Raw genomic sequence first — 24,181 nt, 5'->3', positions numbered from 1 at the left:
TTACTTGCTGGCTAAAAGCTTTCGTGTCACCTTAGTAGTGGAATTGTTAAGAGCACAAAACAGTCAAAGGAGAATCAGTGCATGCTGTTACGGTTATCCTATGGTTCATCTATCATGGTACATGATAAAATATATCTCAGGAGAGAGAATCCTCTCTAGATGTGACTAATCTCTAATGCTTTTGAGAAAAATACAACACTACCATCTACATTCAGAAATCAAATTCTCATTAGAGGGGAAAACCCCCACAATCTTATTGCTTTGTTTCAGAGTGAAGTTGAACAGAAAATGTGCATAAGGCAACATTACCCAAACAATAAGAACATGTTGTTTAACTAGCTTTTTATTGACTCAAGCCAAGATTTGAGTGATGGATTTGAATTGATTTGAATCACACTTTAATAAAGTAACTCTGTGGAAGTGTGCATGACTTCTTACAAATACTGAAGAAATTAATAGTATGATATATACAGCTTCTGTAATAAACTATTTGATTTATGGCTACACAAATAGCTTGAGCAGATAACAAAACCCCTCAACTGAACTGTGACTGAGTCTCATGAACAATATCAAAGGATATATGCTCTAATGTATTGAGTCATACATGAGTAATAACAGTGAAGAGAAAGGAAAGTAACACTTTTCTACCAGCATGATGACTAAGTCAGTGATTTAACATGACTGGAAAGCATGAAGGTATCACTTTCTTCAAACGAAGAAGGATGAGGAATAAATTAGTAAAAGATAGACTCTGTTTTCACCTTGTACAGCAGAATGTTGCATATTAAATGTCCGACCTCCATGGAGACATTCTTCACATCTTTCCCCAGGACCAAACATTTAAGACATGAAATGGCCTTATGTGTTCACTTTCCATTATTGGCCAAGGAATACTACATGAAAGGGTCATAAATAAAGAGGCTTAGTGGTGGTTTCTGGGGACTATTTTGTCAGGGTTTTGTTTTAGTCCCTCATCCTCAGGGTACACAAAAGTGAAAAGGAAAGATTACTACTTCTGAGTTTCTTTCAGTTGATATTTAGGCATAGCAGCCTAAATGCTAGTGCTTGAGTTACTCAGAGGCTTAGCTAAGCCAAAGTTGTAGAAGTACTTCTTAAACAAGGTTAAGCAAACAGTTGTCATGCTAGAAAAGCCATATGGAGTAGGCAAAACAATGGTGTGCATAGAAGCCATTATATTTCTACATATAGATATACTGCACAAGAACTTTCAATTTGATGTTTTTATCAATTTTTTTAATGAAAAGTTTCACCAATTTTAAGTTCATGATTTATTATATAAACTTTCTGACATGAGTAATACAGTTAAATTAATAAGTGCTGTTCTGTTTTTAAATATTGGCTGCACTACAGTAATGGCACAGGGACTGATGTTTTTACTAGAAATTATCACAGAATCCAAAGAAAAATGTTGTTACATTCAAAACACGTTTTAATTCAACAAACAGTTATTAATCTAGTAATTTCATAAAATGCTATGGGACATTGTGGCTCTTGGCAATTAGCTTCCAAATTAGACATGGAAAGAAACAACAAAGAAACATTTAGTCCACCTAAATTCTACCCAGGAAACCAGGATGCTTAAATTCCACCAAAATCTCAAGCAGCAAGCCAGAAAAATTACTCCACAGTACCATCTGAAACTCATATGTGATAATCATATCACGAACACGTAATATAATCTTATCAAATACGCATTTCAGATGGTACTGAAGGGTAAGTGCATAAAGAACTCTACATACTTTTGAGATAAAATTAGATGTAACTAACCTGTAAGTTGAAATATGCATGTTCTTGGTCACATTTTTTAGTAGAATGATCAGGAAGTTATTTAAATCCTTCCTAAAGTTTATTATTTAGATATTGCTGAAGAATTTCCAAATCACTCCATTCTTAGATCTGAAAAGTTACCATGTGGTGAAATTTTGCGTAACATCTTCAGGGTTCATTCTATAGTGAAACTGCTTAATAATAAGCTAACAGTTTCCCGAGGAATTAGACATTTGAGTACTAGACTTTTCTCAGGTTGCCAAAGATAATCACTGTAAGTCCTAAATTCTAAGAGTGCCCTAAGCACCAGGGTGAAAACAGTGTTTCAAACTGTACCACTTAAAGCCAAGACTGTAAGAAAAGGTAAGAGACATCAAACATTCATCTGGATAAGGGTGTTTCTGAGAATTTCTGACATTCCTAGATTTTATCTGGTCCAGTATAAAATAAAATTGCATGACTTATTTAGAGCCATGCTGCCTAATATAGGCAGTCTGTGTTCAACATAACCATAAACTACTTATTACCATCCCTGAAGGTATTTAAAAGGTGTGTAGATGCGGCACTTGGAGATACAGTTTAGTGGTGGACTTGACAGTTCTAGATTAAGGGTTGGATTTGATGATCATAAAGGTCTTTGCCAACATAAACAATTCTAGGATTCTATGACTAAACATTTCAGTGCTGAGATTAGGTAGTTAATTTGGTCAGAGGTGGTTTTAGTCTTACATCTAAAAAGACTCCATAGGATATGTAGTTCTTTTTCACTATCAGAATATCTGTAAAACTGGTATGAAAAGATCTAACTAGTCTCCAAATTAAAAAAAAAAAAGAAAAAGAAAAAAGAAAAAAAAGCTTTAAAAAATACTGTCTGGAACCAACAGAAAGAAACCCCTAAACAATCAGATTCCAACACCGAGCAACTCAAGCTTGTTTAATGCAAAACAAACAGAGAAATGAGAAACCTCTTCAACGCATTATACCACAGAGAGCAAAATTATGACAATATGAAAAATTTTGCCAGTAAATACCTCCTAGGGGTTACATTTTGCTCCTTAAATTTATCATATCAACAGATGACTCAAAATTTTTAGATCAATGTTATACAGAAAGAAAAAAAAGCCAATATATCAGAACCACAGCTTACATAGATCTGTATATTACCACCCATTGAGATGATGGTTTTTGTGGAAATATCTGGCAAAAAACCACTCTCTTATCTCACTCTGATTATTAGAAGTTTTTCAGGGGGAAAAAGAGGGACAGGAACATTTATGGCTAACAATTTGAGATGAAGTCACCAAGTGTTTCTTAGTGTGAATTAATAAATATATGTACAAATAAACACACGCATATCTGTTGGATTGAATGCTAGAAGGATATTTGCATGTGTCTTCACGTTTCATGTAAATTATTGTGTCATTATGTCTAACTATGTCAGTAAATTAATTTTATGTAGTACTGATTTTTGTAAAAGCATTATTAAAAAATATTTTTTTTCTTTGTTTCCTGGTTACATATTATTCAGATCTATTATTATTATACATATTATTATATCAGGAAAAGAGAAGAATGGATCTTACAAAAATATAATATTTTTGTCCTGGGGAGACTGATGTAAACGAAATCTGCTCTATGTCAGCACATCTAGCTAATTATTGATACGAATCATAATTTTATTTTTTTGTTTATTTCATGCTTTGTTAACATAAAGCAGAAGCATCAGAAATTAACATTCCTACTGTGTCACAGAAGCAAATTTTAATATCAGGGCCTCAAACTTTAAGTGAAGCAGGAGCCACACTGCTTAATTCCAAAAAGAACCCCATTTAATCATATTGGCTTTGATGGATGTGTGGTACTACTGAGGAATAGTTCTGGAAAAAAACCAACAAAAAACCAAAAAAACCACACCCACCACTTTCACTAAATATTATACACAAACGTTTTCTAATCTATATACACTTTGGTAACGTAGAGATTATTAATAATCGTACATACGTAGATTCACATCAAATCTCATGGAAACTTATAGAAAACACATGCTGCCAGCATAGTAGCAAAATAAAACAGATGAATCTCATGAAGTTTTTTAGCAATATTATCTCTGGTGTGTGTTATACATTCCATGACATAAGTTCAGAATTAACATGAAGGTTTTGTATAATTTTCCCTGCATAAATAGCTGTTATAATAGACTGGATAGTCTAGTATACACAAAACCTAGCATGGAAACCTAGCTTGGGACCAGAGGGTAGTGATCAGTGGCACAAAGTTGAGTTGGAGGCCAGTAACTAGCAGTGTACCCCAGGAGCCAACACTTGGTCAATCCTATTTTAACATCTTCATTTATGGTCTGGATGATGGGGCAGTGTGCACCCTCAGCAAGTTTGCTGATGACACTAAACTGGGAGACATGGTTAATATGCCAGAGGCTTGTGCTGCCACCCAGAGCAACCTCAACAAGCTGGAGAAATGGGCTGACAGGAATCTCATGAATTTAAACAAGGTGAAGCACAAAGTCCTGTACCTGGTAAGGAACAAATTCAGGCACCAGTACAAACTGGGACCACCCATCTGGAAAGCATCTTTTTGGAAGAGAAGATGGGGCTCCTGCTGGACACCAACTTGAAAATGAGTCAGCAATGTGCCCTTGCTGCAAAGAAAGCTAATGGTGCTGCATTAAGAGTATTGCTGCCAGCAGATCAAGATCCTTCCCCTCTACTCAGCACTGGTGAGGGCACATCTGGAGTGCTGGGTCCAGTTCTGGGCTTCTCAGTGCAAGGGAGACATGGACATACTGAAAGAGTCCAACAAAGGACCACCAAGTTGACTATAGGTCTGGAGCATCTCTCCTCTGAGGAGATGCTGAGAGAGCTGGGTCTGTTCAGCCTGGAGAAGAGAAGAGTCAGGGAGTATCTTCTCAATGCCCTTAAATGCCTGAAGGACAGGTGCAATGAGGAAAGAACCAGGGTCTCTCCAGTGAATCCCAGTGACAGGACCAAAAGTAATTAAGCTCTCTCACAGTCTCTGTAAAATCTGTATCTGCTCTCCCACTGTCTACCAAGAACTTTTACTTGGACATTCAGAGAATTATACTAGATGATAAATGGAACTAAACATTAATACTGGAGGTAATACTCTCATTCACAAGTGTTATCTTATTTATCTCAAAAAGTGATCAACACAGAGAATTACTTCTGAAGGTTAGTCAAATTTCCTAGTTTCTAATGAATCAATAAAAAGTGTATGAAATTAAGATTATTAAGATAAAATCTATTAAAAAAAATTTGCATATCAGCTAAGGTGCAAATTCATAGAATGCAAAAGAGTAACAGAGGCAATTTTAAAGGAATTATTATTGTAGAATTGAAATTACTGGATTGAACATTCTAAAATTAGTGAAAATTTACAGTGGTGTTCTATGAGAAAATTTAGCCCAGACAGCTTCCATTATTAAACCCCAAATCCATGGGGGAAAGTTTTACTAAAACCTCCCAGGTAACTAAGTGCCTGTGGGGGAAAAAAGAACACTTGTCCAATCTAATAATAGGAAGTAAATAGCTATAGCTTCTGCTCTTCAAGCAGAAAAGAAGACCCTCAAAAATACCTGTATGACTTCTTTTGAACTTTCCTTTCAGTGTATTTGCTACCTATGAGCTACTGCAGGGAGGAAAACCCACTTAAAATTCCTTTTTAAAGAATCAGTAACATGTCCACTTCTTTCCTTTTTCAGGTTGTTCTGATGCTTGAGAAAAAATTACTTTTGAGGAGCAATTGAAAAGATCTTTCTGTCTTTCTGATGTGCAAGCCACAGCTCCTACGGAGAGAAACACCGTGTCAAAAGGAACCCTGTTTGAATAGTAGTTCGTCTTGATTTTACACCAGAACAGTTCAAAAATACTTTCCTAAAGCTCTGGAAGTTACATTTCCTCAATGGTATAGAAATCTATTTATCGATTTCAAGTTGCAGTCATAAAATAAGGGACTGGCAGAGTCCAAAGTATTATGAAACCTCACGTGTAGAAGCACACTGCACTTCCAGCTTTTTTTTTGATATATTTTCTAACATGCATTTATACCTTGCTGTTTTTTTCATTGTTCTGCAGCTTCAAGGTACATCTACATTTCCTGTGCGTGGTATCCCTTAATACATGTTATGTACTACTTTGCTATCCTTGTTTCCCTTAACACCAGTTTTATCCTGCCAGGTGCGACGGGACAATCCCTCAGCATTATGTTTGTTTAGATGACTTTATGCCAATCTGTGATTTTGATTCAAGATAAAATACAGTTTCTGTGGAAAGTAGAAATGCTACCCACATCCTTCAAATAACTCTGTCAGTCTGTGAGACTCTGAAATGCCTACTTAAGTAGTCTGATTATGTCAGAACTCAGTCTTCATTATGCAGACTTTATTCCCCAAAATTTGCTGCAGACTTTATTCCCAAAAAATTTGCAGCAGTGTTTAAGTGTTCTACCTGTGATCCTGAAATTATTATTATTATTTTTATTTATTTTTACTTTCTTAATTTAATGTGAAAAGGGTGAGTCAGTTCTCCCCCATACTGCCTATTAAAGTGACAGTTGTTACTAGGCATCATATATTATGGTCTTGTTGAAATAAATACCCTCTCTTATATATGCTTATTTATTTCCCTTTTTATAATATGCTCTGTGAACTCTTTTCTACATTTTTAGTTGATATGCACTTTAAAGTTTTCACTATATCCAGAAACAAAAATGCTGAGGTGTTTAGAAACTACAGCCAGAAAACGTGACAAAATTCTTCAATGCATTCGACAAGTTGTCATTCCCAATTGGCCGTCTATAAGGTTTGTCTTGCACCTCACAGTAAATAGTATTGGCTATTTATTTCTAGCAGAGCCCATGCTGGCCAGTAACTGTGTTTGGCTTCAAAAAATACTCTCAGAGAATTTGTTTCTCACAGACCATTAGGCTAAATATTAAATAAAAAATAATAAAGGGCGGGGAGTAGGGGGTGGGGGGTGGAAAGAAGGAAACTCTGACCTCAACTGTTGATTGTAGCTGATGTAATACATATTACTGCAAGATTAGAGGCATTTCTACATAGATAAGAAGAGGTGTCATCAATTCATTAAGTCAGGCAGTCTCCGTTGCACAAATGGCAGGAAGAAGAATGAGGTGTCTGTGGTGTGCATTAGTAATGTTCAGTATTTCTTATCTTTTCTTTTCTTTTTTTTCTCAAGAATTCCTAAACCTATAAAAAATTACTTTCACAGCAAAACATGAAAGTGACAATGTTCTCTTCTGTTAAATATATGTTACTGTCTATTTATTTCTGTGAATTGAAATGCCAATGTGCAAGCAATAAGATTCTGGTTCAAGAAAATAAGTAAAATAACTGCTAGACTACTACAGCCACTGTTCATGAGCTGCAGAAATGAGTGGATATGACAGAGATACAGTGGTTATTTTATTACTTTTCTAACATCATTATACTGTTTTCTGAGATTGTTAAACATTTTCTGTAAGAAATTTTACTCACACATAGAAGCTTACAATTGAGTTAAGTTACTGAAGGCAAAGCCTAACAACAAACAGAAAGAAAACAAAATTATCTTTGACAACCCTAGCACTGTTGATAAATCATGCATTCATTTCATATTTCTCTTTTTTAACTGTAAACACTGCTTTACCAAGCTGAAAGAAAAGGTAAAGATGAAGCTCATCACTCCCAGCTCTCACCCTTACAATCTACTGACTCACAGCCATGCTGACTGATGCAGAAGTTAAAGCTGCAAAGGTTAATCAGTAAGCGTGGCTCTTAGGCAGCAGCTGTTAGCAATAGAGAAGAGTAGATGGGCTTGATCAGTGGTCAGTCTCAAATGCTTCTTTATGAATAGTACACTCTGTGCTAGCTCAGGAATGGCAATACCTATGATGGACCTGGAATGAGAACACATGATCATGCATTTCCCAGGCACAATACTATAGCCTCTTTCTGTAGAAAACTGTCAGTCCCTAGAAGATGATGGGAAGAGCTTGTGGCTCTTGATGATCCAGCTCTGGGAAGGATTTCAAAGTTACTGGCTCTCTAGAACCTTATTTTGAATCCCAGAAGCAGCTATATGCTATTACTTATATTCAGCCCAGGTTTAACAGTAATCTACTATTCTTTGCAGGAGCTTTTAAGAGCCCCTTTTCTTGCTAACACATGTAATTCTGACAATATTCCATGAAAATCAGTGTAAGATTTTTTTATTTCATGTAAATATGGAGTTTGCACATAGAAAAAAGGAGGGAGAGAGAGGAAAAGAAGAAACGATGGCAAGCAAGCAGGTCCATACGCAGCACCAGGACCTTGACTCCACTCTATACAGAACTTACAGGCAGATGTAATCCTTACTTTATTAATATGAAAGAGACACACCCCCTTGTGCTCTCTTCTACACTTCTCCCTCTCCCCCTTTTTTCCTAACATTTGAAGATAATTCTATCTCTACTCAGTCACCTTTGCTGTAAGTCCCTTTAAACTGTAATTGGATCATCTGCCAGAACCTTTGTCAGAAGAATTCCTGGAGATGTTACTCCTATCTGACAAAGTTGAGAGTTGCTGCATTAACAAAGGGCTGACTAAAGGTATGATTCTTCTTTACAAATCCTGGTTTACCAGCAACTACTTTTATGCCCTGTAATAAGAATAAGCACACTTGTAGGGTCATGTTCATGTTTTTTTATTTCCTGTCAAATTAGACTCTGTATTTATGAATATCATAATGTGTGTGCATCTTCAGATCTTAGCCTGCACTCTTGCCACCCTCAAGTATAGAGATCTCAAATGTGTAGGCACCATTTGAACTAATTTCCACAAATTAGTTTCATTTCTGCACTGTCCTGCTCTACATGTGGCTCTTAGTCACATACAAGTCATACGTAAACATTTCAACATTTAGTAATAGCACGCATCAGATTAACTTCATCTTTCCTACATATTTAACAGAAAAGCTGAACAAAAATCCCAAGACAAAAATAAACCTTTGCCTCTAGTTTCAAGAGAACACTTTAAAAAAAGTTCTTTTAATTAGTAGCATGAATGATAGGTGCTGACTAAGGAACACATGATAGAAAACATCCTTTGCACCCTTCTTTGCAGCATTCTCATTATCACCTTTAGTTAAATGCATTTACCAGCCAAAGGCAGCTAGTCAAGAGACTTGTGGAAGGCCCTTAATTCTGGAACTCGGCAAGAACAATGTGTGTGTATGTTATTAGGAAGAGGGAGTTTTATCAGTAATTCCTCTTCTTTATTGAGCACTGAGTAGTTGCTGCAGAAACAATCTCAGAGGCCACCCCTGTCTCATACAGTCACCTTTCAGTGAAATCATGAAATGATTTTTAAATGTTCATATTTACCAATTCTGAAAGACTACTGATAGCTTGATTTTTTTATTTTTTATTTTTTTTAAGGAGGATTACTTTTAATATGTTTCTGTATAGAAGTGCTCAGTGTAAGAATATTCAGGCAATTGTTACAAAGTCCTTCAGCAGCAAAAATGTTCAGATGTTTATGGCCTTGTGTATTGGAAAAAGCATGTCCAGCTAGCACTGGCTGGTACAGAAGCTTGCTGAAAATGGAGTATTTCCATTTGTCACTGAACTGCTGTCTGCTCAAATGCTCTGGCAGCTCAATCCCACTCTGTCTTTTTTTATGGGAACTTCCAAAAAAGAATGCAGTCAGACTAAACCAGTTTTCATAACTGTATAATTGCTATGCATAGAACCTTCTTCCACCTGACTTCTATGCTAAACAGTAAACTTAAAGAAAGATCATTTTGACAATTTGTCCTGGTTTCAGCTACAGCAGTCATTTTTGTCTTTCTTAGTAGCTGGTGCAGTGCTGACTTTTCAACTTTAGTGTGGGAACAGTGCTGATAACACCAGTGTTTTTAGTTCTTACTAAGTAATGTTTACTCTAATCAAGGACTTTCTCAGTCTCATGCTCTGCCAGGGAGGAGGGGAAGCCAGGAGGAAGCAGAGACAGGACACTTGACCCAAACTAGCCAAAGGGGTATTCCATACCACAGCATGTCGTGCCCAGTATATAAATGGGGAGTTACCCGGAAGGCCCAGATTGCTGCTTGGGTTGGGCTGGGTGTCAGCTGGCAGGTGGTGAGCAGTTATATTCTCTCCCCTTGTTATTTCCTGTATCATTATTATTACTGGTGGTAGCAGTAATGGTCTGTATTATACCTTAGTTACTGGACTGCTATTATCTCAGCCCATGGGAGTTACATTCTTTTGATTCTCCTCACCATCCCTCCGGGAGCGGGAGGAAGAAGAAAGAGGGGAGTGAGCAAGCGGCTGCGTGGTTCTGAGTTGCCAGCTGGGCTTAAATTATGACACAATTATTTGAAGAATTACTATTGCATAAATGTTATGTCCTGGCTCTGGTTCTGCATTAGGATATTTTTGGTTTTTTTTAATTTAAATTTTCCTGCAGCAAAATGAACACATGATAAAGGCATAAACAATTTTAAAATAAAGAAAAAAAAACCCCAAACCTAAACAATTTAAAATCAAGCAATGTTACAATTGGGTGTCTCAGAGTTAGGGACCAGAACCTTAAGAAAAATCCAAATTGAGATAATTTTATTTGCAAACCTCCTTCCACTATAACCTTTCCAAATTCTTGTCAATTTATTTTTGTCTTGCTCATCATTGTAGCAAATATAAAGAGGAGGAGTAGTAGTTGAAGTTGTTTGCAACAGAGAGAAAAACCACAAAGCATTTAAAATAGAACAAAGCAATTCAGCACCAAAATTTAGTGTTATTGGCTGCATCGTTAGAGCTGCAACGTAACTTTGTACAAAATCTGCAGTGCATGCCCTTTTTGTGAGGCATCAAATACTACCTTGGATATAAAGTTCATTCCCTCTGTTAGTTTCTGACTGCTTTAATTTTTAATTGTTATAGTCAGCTGTACAGAGGTGTCACAATATTTAACAAAGCCAACCTCTTTGCCCTCTACAATGGATGGCTGTAATGACGTAAGTTAATACACTAACAGGCCTAGATTTCCCTGACCATCCTCACCTGGGACACCACCTGCAGGCCTGGGAGTCAGAATCATAGAATGGTTAGGGTTGGAAGGTACCTTAAAGGTCATCTAGGTCCAAGCCCCCTAATGTAGTCAGGGACATCTTCTGCTAGACCAGGTTGCTCAAAGCCCCATCCAGCCTGGCCTTCAACATTTCCAGGGATGAGCACCCAGAACATTGTGACTTTTAAATACAAATTAAAATTTAAAAATCAAAAGGATAAAATTTAGTTTATGTTTAATGGGACCAAGATTTACACTCAGAATTCTCTGAATTTATTTTTGTAGCTGGGTCTTCTTGATTACTGCATATGAAATTAACAATTCATAAATGTATTACAAAGCTTTATTTAAAAAAAATAAAACCAAAAACAAACCCCCAAAAAAACAACCAAATAAAAAAACCCGAAACACAACAAAACCAGCCAAATATATTATTTTAGGTAATGAAACTACTTGGCCAGATAGCCAAAATGAAAATGCATGGTGCCTGAAAAATAAGCTAATTTGTAAAGCCTGCTTGTATTTATGCTAACAGAAGCAGCTGATCTCAGTAGAGATTTTTTTTTTGTTACAACTCTAATGCTCATTACGTACCTTCCTTACATAATGTTTTACCTAATTTTCAGCAGATATATAAAATCTTATAAAATGGCTTTGCTTCTTTGCCATAATAAATGTTCACAAATCATTTTAGTCCATTTTTTTTGTTCAAATTCAACAGAGTTTATTGAACTGTGTATTTTATATTGACTGAAGCCAACGATGTAAAAGAGAAACAGGTATACTTATCAATAACTTTACAAACCACCAAGGTGTATTACAAAACAAAGAAGGAAAACCCAGATAAAACTGAGGAACATATGACTGCAAAGTGGGCTGAGACTTTCAGGATACAATGCAAGTGCTAAATGAGTTGTATTCCAAAAGAATATAGACTTAGAAAGCCATACTAGACACTAATATAGATTAAGGATATTCTGATACATCCATCAGCAAGTGAAACAAAAGGAACTTAAATGCTGAATAACATTCCTTTCTACTGATACTGATTTTAAAAAATAATAATCACGAAATAACATGACAAATTAAAGTGTAAAAATATTTGTTTTCTGTGGATTTAAATATTGATTATATGTCATACAGTTATTTGTTACTTTTTCTTGGCCACTTACAGTGGGTTCATAACTTAATTATACAGCACCAGTACAAGTGGCACTGAAGAACTTCTAATAGACAGGGTAGTATTTACAATGCAAAGGCCTTGTTTCTCTCAGGAAAAATTTCTCTGAAAATTCAAGTCATTGTTAAAAGCAATTGGAGCTACTGGCACAGATTGCAGCAGGCAGATCATTTTAATAACCAAATAAATACCATTCTTTCGTGGTTTGGAATACTGTCAAACCTGAATCAATAGAAAGCAAGCTAATATCTCCTGACTTCTTGTAGAGCTTTCTGGAAGCTCCTTCAAGCTATTCTAAAAACCTGTAGCAGGAAAGGCAGACAACAGCATTTAACTTAGACTCATTTAATGCTCAGTATAAGTATGTCTAGTCTACTGTAACCATAATGATTCAGAGGTCCCAGCTGTGTTGGGACGTAGCTTGGTACAAACCCTCATCTTCTATTGTTAGCAAGAAAAAGGGAATTCAGATGGCTGGTTTTTAGTTTGATGTGGATTTCTCCACAGCCAATCTCAGCAGTCAGCCCTGCAGGATGCCATGTCACTAAGAAACATCTCAGAAGGTAAATGAAGAAGCAGCCTATAAGAAGACTACAATAGTAAAAGTCAACATGGGAATATCTTAATGTGTTATTTGCTTGTCTACTTACTTACTATGGAAGAAATTGGAACTTCAGGTTACAACAAAATGAGTTTCTTATTAGAACAATGCAGATTGCATCAATTCTAGCTTTCTTCCACTATACAGAATAATATTTTAATATTTATTTAATAAGGTTCCATTACTTTAGGTGATACCATAAAAGAAATCAATAGGTCTTCGCAGAGATTTAACTGTTTATTTGCCTATCTAATTTAAATATAAACAATTGCCTTACCCCAAAGAATGTAACAAAAATAAGACTTCAGCAAGGCCTTTCATAACTGTAAAAAAAATTTATACTCTATGAAAATATTAGCTGAAAAAAAAAAACCCTGGTACAGTGCATCAACTTATAAATTTTTCAAGTATTTGTTAGATGTGCATTTTTATCATCACTGTTATTTTATATTCACCACTCAATAAAAATAGGGTAGATGTATTTGTTTAAACAATTACAGTTTATAGTTACAAATTTAATTAGGCAGGATTATTTGCACAGCAGTTCATTTGCATAATGCAATCTATTTTATACCAGTCCAAATTCCCTTGGTATAAAACAGAACAGAAAATACTTATTTTTATTGTGGTACTTTTGATCAGTTAATCAAGACGATGTTCGAGTTACAAGAAAGCAAACAAATGCCCCTACAAAACTAATTTTCTAGTGTAACATTTAAAAAAAATAAAAAGTTGAAAATACACAATGGGATTAGCCTTGTCTCCAGCAATAACAACATTAATTCTAACATTTATGCCACTATGCCCACATGTTCTGTTACTATGTTAGCCTTCATTCAAAGTCTCCCCTGTGATATATGTCCCCCATATATCACCAGAGGCTTTCATCATTCCTTTTGCAAAACACATGAATTAAGATACTGCACCTCTGCTTATACACATGTAGTTTAATAATTCTGAGAATCACAGAATCACAAAAATCAAGTATTGTTGAAGTTGGAAGGGACTTTTGGAGGTTGCACTGTGTCCAACTCCTTTGCTTAAGTAGGGTCATGTACAGCTGGTTGCCCAAGGCCATGTTCCAACAGCTTTTGAATAACTCTGAGAATGGAAAATCCACAACCTCCCCGAGTAACCTGCATCAGTGCTTGGTCTGCCTCACAGTAAAAAATTGTTTCCTGATGTTCAGAGAGAGTATCCTGTGTTTCAGTTTGTGCCTATTGCCTCTGGTCCTGTCACTGAACACCACTGAAAAGACTCTGGCTCTGTCCTTTTTATACCCTTCCAGAAGATATTTATATGCTTTGATGACATCCCCTTAAGCCTTCTCTTCTCCAGGCTAAACAGTCCCAGCTCTCTCCACCTTTCATCATCTGTGAAATGTTCCAGAACCTTAATCATCCCAGTGGCCCTTCTTATCCCTCTTGTAATGGGGAACCCAATGAAAGAAAGAAATCTGATACTTATCCTAACAGTTAGACAGTAGAAGTAAAATAATTTGTTAAAGATACAGTCTCAGGGGCTGAAGTCTAACCAAGATGGCAGATCGAAGCTGAATTTCAATATATGTCAAGTTAGAAACTAGATTCCTCTCCCAAATCTACAAGCAGTCTCTAAGGCAGCCATTCCAATAGCGTCAGGAACTTCTGCAGCACAGTAACGAAGCGAGACCATGACGCAACACTTCACTGTCTTGGGATTTCTATCTCATAGAATAGCTTGGGTTGGAAGGCACCTTAGATCATCTAGTTCCAACCCTCCTGGCTGTCGGCAGGGACACCTTTTACCAAACCAGGTTTCTCAAAGCCCTGTCCAACCTGGCCTTCAACACTTCCAGGTATGGGGCAGCCATAACTTCTCTGCACAACCTGCTCCAGTGCCTTACTACCTTCACAGTGAAAGACTTTTTCCTAATAGCTAAATCTACCCTCGTTCATTTTAAACCCATTCCCCCTTGTCCTGCCACTACGTGATTTTGTAAAAAGTCCCTTTCCAGATTTCTTGTAGGCCCCCTTACGGAACTGGAAGGCTTCTGTAAGGTCTCCCCAGAGACCTTAAAGCATTCAAACTCTTCAGATGGGTGCTCAGTGGCTCACAATTGTCACTATTTTATGGTGTGATGCCAGTAATTACAGCAAGGTCTACTACCATAAAAATGTCAGTGGGGTTATTCTGTCTTCAACTTTTTTAATATAAGCATATCATAATTATTGGTTAAGAATTTCAAAAGTTATGCTTCTGATTGGGGGAGTCACAATACATACCCAGTAGTGATTTACCTTGAGGACATTTCGAAGACTGGCATTTTATATAACAAAAGCCTTAGTAATTTTGTAAAGTCTAGTAAACAGGAGAACATTTTTTAATCTAGCCCATCAGAAAACTATCCTCCATTTCACTTGGATTAGCTTTCTGCCAAGCTACAACACTGAAACAATACTGTATGTGGTCAGGCAAGGAGAAGGACAGAGAAGACCGAAGTACGAGCCTTGGGGAAGAGGATATCCTTTTTCTGAAACACAGAGTCACTCTTAGCTCAGCTCATGTCACGTAAGAGTCCCACCGTCTACTCTCCTCCTTACAAAAAGAGACCATCTTTCAAATCTTTTCCATCAGTGTGATCTAGGGACCTACTATTTTCCTTGACTTTTATTTTGCACAGGTAATTTGTTCTTATTTGGCATTTGCAGTTTTGTAGATGAATATTTTCAACAGATGCTGACTGGTTTGTCATTACTAGTACTTCTCTCAGATGTCATATACCCTGGCATAAACTCATCCTGTTGACAGCAGGCTGCTGAGTTAGGATTTGACTACATTTTCCCTGAATAATTTGTCAGTCTCCAGCCAACAGTGAGCTCAATGTAAAAGGTGGACCTCAATGCACTCTTGTAATCAAAAGTATTCAGGAAATATGAAGAACTCAGTCTGGACTAAATTTCTACCTAACATTATATAAAGACTCCATCAGCTACCCTTTATGAAAAAGAATATAGATATTTTCTCCTCTTAATACTATTAGAACTCCTCTTCTGACTATATGCTAATGTCATACACATCCCATTTACTCCTCACATTTACCTTTGGGTCTTATCAACCATCCATCTGTATTAGATGAATGCAATAAATAACTACAGATATTTGCATTACTGCTTAACAGTACAGCCCTGCACTTCTTGGGCCTCTGGAATGGTGCACATGAAGTAAATATGATCCTATTTACTATGCCTATTACATTCAGAAGTGTCTTTCTGAAACACATAGCATCCTGAAAATGACAAAGAGCAATGTTACGATTACAGAGAACTGACTGATGGACACTTGTAAAAGCTTTAAAAACAATTAGGGATGGAGAGGGCACCACTACCAGGCTCAAATATCAATCTTGTGTTCCACAAAGCCACAAACCATCCTACATCCTACTCCAGAAAGTATGTAAGCAAGCAGAAGGAAGAGTTCTGACATAAATGACAATAATGCCTTTTCTCTCATTCATTTGGTGTCTCAAAAGTTATCCAGTTGCTCCATCCTTTCAACATTTTAGTGTTCCTCTCATGCTGATAAACAAATAGCATCTAAAACAGGTGTGAAAAATATTCACATTGACATTTGTATAATGAACCATTATGAAGAAAGTGGTGGACAAACTACCGTCTCATCTGCTCAGCTTCCTGGGGTTTAAGACTTAAAAAATACCACTATTCAATATTTGCCCACAGTGATTTTTTTACTGTGATATTAATTTATATCTTTGCACTACGAGGACTTCTTACATCTATTTTTTGCTGAATAATTGAGTTCAGAAGTACCATGGATTAAGAGTGCCCACTAGTGTCAGTTTCTGTATCTTAAAGCTTTTTTATTCTTTTATAGTAATTGACTATGAAAAAATATTGTACTGATTTAGAAAACATTGAAAGGAACAGAAGCAGAAAGATTGTCTTCATTAGAGTTTGAGCGAAATATGATTTTAAATTAAAGCCACTAGTCTTCCCTTACACAGCAAATGTTAACCTATGGAAGAAGAATATGCACTGTGAATAATGAGTATGTCTGTAAATCTTTTCTCTGCCTAATAATTTCTTTCATGCCTTTTGGGATCTGAAGATAAATTAAGTTTTGATTTATGGCTGATACTTTGCATTTACTGATGTCCAAAACGTTGGATCTGATTTAGATGCATAACAAAAATATCTCAGAATAACTTAAATGGGATATTTTCATATGTACATTAGTTCATATAATGAGCTTCAGAAAGCAAAGCAATCAGTCATGCAATTTTCTTTATTCTAATTTCCATTTTATTCACAAGAAATAATGCATGTTGGTGGATACAATGTATTACTGTAATTTGAAAAGCATCATTTAGTACATGTGTTACAAAAATGTAACATTTATATAAATTGTGATGTATGAAGTTAGCCTCTGAAGAAGAACGAACTACCATGGAATCAAGTTAAATAAGCATTCCACAGCAACAAATACAAATGACAGCAAATATTTTTTAATGAATGTGCTTGTCTGAACATATCACCAGGCATCAAAATTTTTGCTCTCCTGACTGCAGATTTAAAAGGTAAGGAAATTTCTGCCATACTGAATTATATGTGTGTGCCACTCTCAATTATATCAACTGGAACGATACCAGAATCTTTGTTAGGAATTGGCCCTACACTGTAGAATTTACCTGAACTGGTTATGCACTTTAGGAAAAAATACTTGTTTAAGAGAAGTTCACTTTCTAGACAAGTATTGTATAACTCTTATTAAAAAAAAAAAAAAAAAAAAAGAAAAAAGAGCACTCTCAATGTTTCGTCATTGATGAGATGTAGCAAGGCAGAGAGTGGGAACTGCACCACAGAAGCAAGAACAGTGCTATCACTCTCCAGAAAAGAAAATGCAACTATGACTGCTGGATAACAAATACTTCAGAATAATTTAACGAATGTCTGCTAAGTAAGGATCAGGCAATGTACATCTTCAGATTTTTGAATTTTTTAAAAATTTTCCATCCTTGGAATGAACCAGATTATTTATGTATGGATAGGAATAATTGACTGAAAACTGTGTATGTGCTCTTTGGAAGTACCTTTTATTTCCATTTTGTCATTTGCTTAGACCTGATGAGCCCAGGTAATTTTCAGATGCTTTTCATTTGTCTTGGAATTTGTCTTCAGATGCTTGTTCACTTGGCTTTCGTCATGGATATTATCAACAACACATCTTAAAGATATGTACCCACTGCCCTGTGTACCTTTAAGAAGAGCAGCAATAATCTTTAGTAAAATGGTTGAAGCTTACAGTAGAAGGAGATGAAGGATGCACATGGTAAACATGAGTCGGGTCACTCACCAGTAGTGATCTTATAGTCATAGTGTGAGTACTGTGTTCATTAGAAGACTGTTTTCCTATTATCATCCTTCTCAAAAATAATTCAGTTTAACTAGCTAGATTTAAAGAGAGTGGTTTTCACAAATCATGTCAGACAAAGTGGAGTCTTTCTGAGATATGTGAAGATTTTGTTCAGTTGATGTGTAAGTTGTTAGTATTACTCAATAGAAATAACATACTGGAGGTGTCTAATCATCTATTTTCTTCATTTGAACAAGATTTTTTTGATGCTCTTTATTGGACAGCTACAGAACCTAAGGAAAGAAAAAGAGCTCACATGGGTGTGATTCCTCACGTCTTCACGGCAGTGCTGTATGTCTTCCTGCATGCTATTCTTATAATGGTTCAAGCAACAACCCTTAATGTGGCCTTCAACTCCCACAATAAATCACTGCTTACCATCATGATGTCCAATAATTTCGTTGAAATAAAAGGAAGTGTTTTCAAGAAGTTTGAGAAGAACAACCTTTTTCAGATGTCAAATAGTGAAATAAAGGAGAGGTTCACCAATTATGTGCTGCTGTTAATTGTGTGTCTAAGAAATATGGAACAGTTCTCATGGAATCCAGATCATCTTTGGGTGTTATTCCCAGATGTTTGCATGGTGATTGCTTCAGAAATTGCAGTGGATATTGTGAAACATGCCTTTATAACAGAGTTCAATGACATCACAGCTGATGTCTACAGTGAATACAGAGCCAGCCTTGCATTTGGCCTTGTTAGCAGTCGACAGAAAAATGCATATACAGATTATAGTGATTCGGTTTCCAGAAGGATGGGTTTTATTCCTCTTTTGGGTTTGGTTTGTTTTTTTTTTTTTTTTTTTGTTGTTGTTGTTCTTGAAGGTGTGTCTGAAAGAAAAGTAGTTTAATATGAATTGAAAGTGAATTATAAAGTCCTTAGTTCAGGATTCAGTTCAGCTCTATAATCTCTGCCTGGAATGATGTACTTTCAGAAACTTCTCAGAGTTCACCTTACAAATCTTTGAACAAGAAATTGAGGGCAAAGGGGACTAGGGCACTACAGCTACTCTGAATAGTAGAGCATTATAAACAAGCAAAAGCTCAATCTATATTAGCCTGTAGAAAGTGCAATAGGAGAAGGTCTATAGAGTGAAAATGGTGATGTTTTGGGCCTCCAAACTATGTAATGTATATTTTAGGGATTTACTCGTTACTGATCAACAGAAGGAACTTCTCCATCCAATGCATCACCTGTCTGTAATAGGTATTATTCTGGTCCACCTTTTCGTAGGGGACACCTTCTCTATTACTTCCATATTTTAGCAGAAAGTTTCACTAGAAAGTGCCAGAATACTCATTGTGTCCACAGAAATAAGATAAACCATATTTAGTTCCACCTAGCTGAGAACTGCATTATAGAATCATAGTAAAAGACAGGTGGTTCTTTACATTCCGTGATCAAATCTACTTTGAAGGATGAGAAATGTACCTCCTTCCTCCATTAGAACATGCTGTCCTAATTAGTTCCTTTCTCTCATTTCTCTCTTTATCCAGGCTGAACCCTTCATTTTCTTATACAGCTTTTGGATGAGACCTGTTAGTATATAGTATCCAAAAATCAGTATTTCACTTCACATTCTTATGAGAAGTCAAAATGTAATTATAAATATAATATTGTGATTCTCAAATTGTATATCAAATATAAATACTATCTGATGGCAGAAAAAAATAAACTTTCTCTCTTCATATAATCTAAAAATATTTTTGTCTGATGTTATCATTGATGCTACCCTTTTTATTCTGTGCTAATTCAAGCTAACTGAAACAGTTTGTAATTGTTTAGGTCTTAGGTGGATAGATGTGGTGAATGCAGTCAACACAATCAAAAGGAGGAGATACCCAAATCTGTGTTCACAACAGACAGGACTGTGTCGGAACAGGACAAATCCTTACTTTCAGGCTGTCCCAAGTTCATTAAGATACCTTAGAAAGCTTTACTTCTGAAGGAAAACAAAAGCTACTGCATTTTAGGCACTTAAAATCATGAAATCTTTTATTTTCACTGAATATAATGTAAACTTGGATAAAATCCAGAGCGTCCAGAAACCTGGGAGTTTGTGCCTCAAAATGCCAAATGTTACTGTGTCTTCCAGTACAAAGTCTGTATCTGTAGGTGTAGTTACTTCCAGAGGTGAATTGTTTCTTGTACAGATGGTGATACTAAGTGTAATTAAACAGAAATAAAGGTATATTTTAATGTGCATCTGGGAGAGACTGCTGAGTTGATACCTGTGTTGTAATATTAGTTGCCTTATTAAAAACAGACTAATTGTGGAGAAAAAAAATGTTTTCTAGATTGCTACTCAGGATAAATTACAACCATCTTTTGTGAAGAATCTGGCTGTAATTTATTCTTTTCTGGTTTATAACAAATTCGTTATCCTAAATGAGATTTATGTTATTATCTTAGATAATACTTAATCTATTAGCTACATTTTGAATGGTCAGATTATTGTAGAAATACTTGATGTAGTGAATACCAATATCTTAAAAAGACCTAGGCTTATTTTCCCTTCAGGGATAATAGACTATTGCTGAAAATTATACTGTATACAAATAGTTATAATGATTATGTATCAAGTTCAGGGAATTTATTCCTTACATAATTTTTATTGATCATTTTTAGTAGCTATGATTGATAGCTTGTTATCAGAATAACATCTAAGATCTTATTTTAAAGTCTTATTATTTTGAACTATAAAATAAAAATCTTAATTACTGCCTTAAATAAAGGCAGAGTCAGCTGGTTATAGGCCTCAGCAAATGTGGTGATTGTAGGAGTTAAAAACCCTCATTAAAAACAATACTCAATTTGAGGGGACAGCTTCTAAGAACAACCTGAGTGAAATATGTAACATTACATTGGCAGAGATTATTATCTGAAGTTCTTTGTCTCATGGCTACCTTTGCTAAAGAACTATTTTTCTGATCAAGATCTTTTGGTCACTGAAAAGTCATTGAAAAAAACCTGGACATAAGGCTGGGGTATATCTGAATAAATCTAGGTAAGTATGCTGAAAGTAGTTTCCTTGACTGTATTTTTAGGAAATAAATATATTTTATGAACATTTTAAATCTAGTTTATGCTGGACATTTGCTTCACAATAGTATCTATTTCATTGTGAAAGTGTCTCTAAAGTGAAAAGGGTAACTAATTCTAGTGTGACTAGAGAATATCTATCTTCATTTGACCAGATAAATCCCATCCAAAGACACATAAGGTTTATTTTTAAAGGACTTAAGCAATTGAGTTGCAAATAAGCTCTTCTGAAATCCCCAGTAAGTCTTTATATCACTTGAATTCATGCTAGCAAATTTTAGATATTCAAGGTAGTAATTAAATTGGGAACCTTGTCACTCTTAGGTGTCCTCTGTGCTCAGTGAAAAGATCTTAAGAGGATTCTATTGCTTTCTATTTTCTAATGTAGAGAAAACACAGAATGAAAAGATGCCTGTATTTTGTATCTCATTTAAATGCTTACAGTTAATTGCATTGAACAAAGGCCCAGACTTATTTAGGCTTAGATTAAAATTCAGGGAATAACACTGATTTCGCCTAGGAAGTAGAATATAGGTAGATGGAGATCTACCCCTGGAGATAAGCTAAATGTCTAGATTCTTTTTGTAACGATCAGAGAGAAGGTCATCAAGAGAGAACAATTCCATTCTACTTTAAGTAGAAGTAAATGACATTCAAAATGTTATCTATTTTTGTCCATGATCACAGCGTCTTAACCACATGAACTCTCCAAACTATGAATAACTCATCTATCTTGTACTCTTATCTGTCTTGTAGAACAAGATGATTCTTTATTAATCAAAGGGGGGGGGGGAACCCAAACCAAAAACAACAGCAAAAAAAAAACCAAACCAAAAAAAAAAAAAAAACCCAAATGAAACACCAAACAAAAGAAAACAAAAAAATCCCCAAACCAAACATCTACTAGGAAATTACATATACATGTAACCCAAAACAAATACAGTAGAAGCTTTCTATGTATGGACTTCAGGAAGTTTTCAATAAGCCTGTTGGAAAGATACTGTGTGCTGCCACTTGCTCTGGTGGAGCTGCTAGAGTAGACATGTCATTCTCCCCAATAACATTCTATAGAACTGTTTAACATTCTAATATGGATGCAGACACTACTTCCCAACCATTCCCTCTGGCACTGGCAGGAATTACCCAATGTAAGGTTGTCTTTGAGATATATCTAAACTGTTCTTGTTCATTCCCAGATCCTAGTGCCTTGGCTGCATAATAATTGCCTTTGGACTGCTTTTGGAAGTTGCTCAACAGTTTTGGGTAATAGTTCACTCCAGTGATGGCACCTATAAAGCAGTATGAGTAAGACTGCAACTGGTTTGGCTCCTTCCAGATTACTCAGTGCTGAAGCAGTGTTGAAACCTTCTTCATGGCTCGAATATCCTTTATGACACAATGTATTTCCCTGTTTTCGGGCAAGCACCATGACTGTCCCTCATTCCAAACACTTAGAACAAAACCACCCCCCCAAAATAGGAATTGTTTTAATTTGAGCACAGACAATATATGGGGTATTTCAAGTAGCAGCATGCAGTCAGTCTGATTAAGAGAGTCTGTGAACAGCATAGATGCACACCATTTGGAAACAATGCGCATGTACCCTCAGAAATGGAGCTGTAGATCCTCATTATTATAAATAACTGAAGAATTAATAATAGGTTTTATTATAGCACAGCTTATAAACTAAATGTGATTCTCAAGGTACCTGTTTATGAAACTCCAGATCTTAACATTTTTTCCTTTTTTAAATCCAAAATTTTGAGCTTGAAACATAAATGGGTATTTGTTTTGTTTTGCTTTTTTGTATAGCAGATAGTGCTACCCTTGGGAATTGTCTTTCACCTTTCCAAAGATTTTATTACAATATTTAATAAAGCTCTATGATGTATCTTCTTTATTATATTAATCCCTACAAGGAATACTGTACCCTGCAGTTCTTGTTTTGTTGTTTTGATCTGTGCCAGACTGGTTTCAGTAGATCAAAAGATTATAAACTGCTAACTCCTGAGTTGATTGAAACATATCAGCAGCATAAATCCTTATGATAGATTTTCTTGCATAAAAGTTAGGTCAGCTTTATTCCTTACTTTAAAGTTGTTTCTTTTAGTATGAAATGGTATTGACAAAAAAGCAAGTTAGCTTACAGAGTCTAGTATAAAAAAAGTATTTACTTCATCAAGCAGTGGTACTAGATATATCGATATATTCGTGGTATTTTATCAGAATGCATTAGGTGTGTGTGACATCGTTTTCCAGAAACTAGCCTCTAGGTAAAAGTGTTAATACTAATTTAAATCATAGCACAGAGATTATACTGTTAACATTAAATGAAGATTTAATGCTTTTCTTTTTTCAGAAGAAATGATAGGCTAATGTTCTTGGGGAAAAAACCAAAAACAAAACCAAAACCAACCAAACAAACAAACAAAAAAAACCCAACAAAACCAAAAACCCCCCAGAAAAAAAAAAACAAACAAAAACCAACCAACCAAAACAAACCACAAATAAGATATAAAAAATAAAATATTGGTTAAATGTCTCTGTGGCCAGAATTATAGAATTGAACTTAGAAGCATTTCCAGGTACTTTTTTTTTCACTAGCTCAATAGTTACATTCATTTTAATAGTATCTATGGACTACTCTATCTCACAACAGAAAACTGGGTATAACTAGCTTCTACCCATCTTTTCCCTCAGATTGACCACTTGTCTCTGACCCTGCACTGCTTATGCAAATGTATGTTTATCCATGTCTAGAAGTGAATAGGAAATTAATTCCCATTATATATAATCTGAAAAGCCACAATTATATTTGGAACACAGGTTAGGGGAGTAGAGGTGGGGCAAAAATAGATGCGTGTCATGTAGAATCTGAAACTGCTCACTCTCATTTTATCAGTGGGAAAACTGTCTGCTGAAATTTTCCTGTGTATCTCTTGGCTCACGCCGGGATAGGGATCAGGTGGTTACCACCTCGTTTTTGAGTTCTGCCTCTTCCTCCTGCTTGTTACATCTCTGCTTTGGAGTAGCCTGCCTCATTCACTTCTTCCTCCTTCCCCTTCTTAGTAGG

The 24,181-nt window shown here is 35.7% G+C and overlaps 1 protein-coding gene across 1 annotated transcript; it reads left to right on the top strand.

Moving 5' to 3' along the window:
* Positions 1–4,204: 4,204 nt before the first annotated feature.
* Positions 4,205–23,594, top strand: LOC104413370 (transmembrane anterior posterior transformation protein 1-like; the record flags this gene model as incomplete). The annotated part of the gene is made up of 4 exons (XM_010024342.1): positions 4,205–4,321; positions 6,490–6,623; positions 18,214–18,844; positions 23,553–23,594. Coding segments are annotated over exons 1-4 (924 nt in total), but the record flags the coding sequence as incomplete, so codon positions are not given.
* Positions 23,595–24,181: the final 587 nt, after the last annotated feature.

The sequence above is a fragment of the Nestor notabilis genome, unplaced genomic scaffold (assembly GCF_000696875.1).
Source record: "Nestor notabilis isolate BGI_N333 unplaced genomic scaffold, ASM69687v1 scaffold3161, whole genome shotgun sequence".
NCBI lineage: Eukaryota > Metazoa > Chordata > Aves > Psittaciformes > Psittacidae > Nestor > Nestor notabilis.
This window is presented reverse-complemented; position numbering and strand designations above follow the sequence as displayed.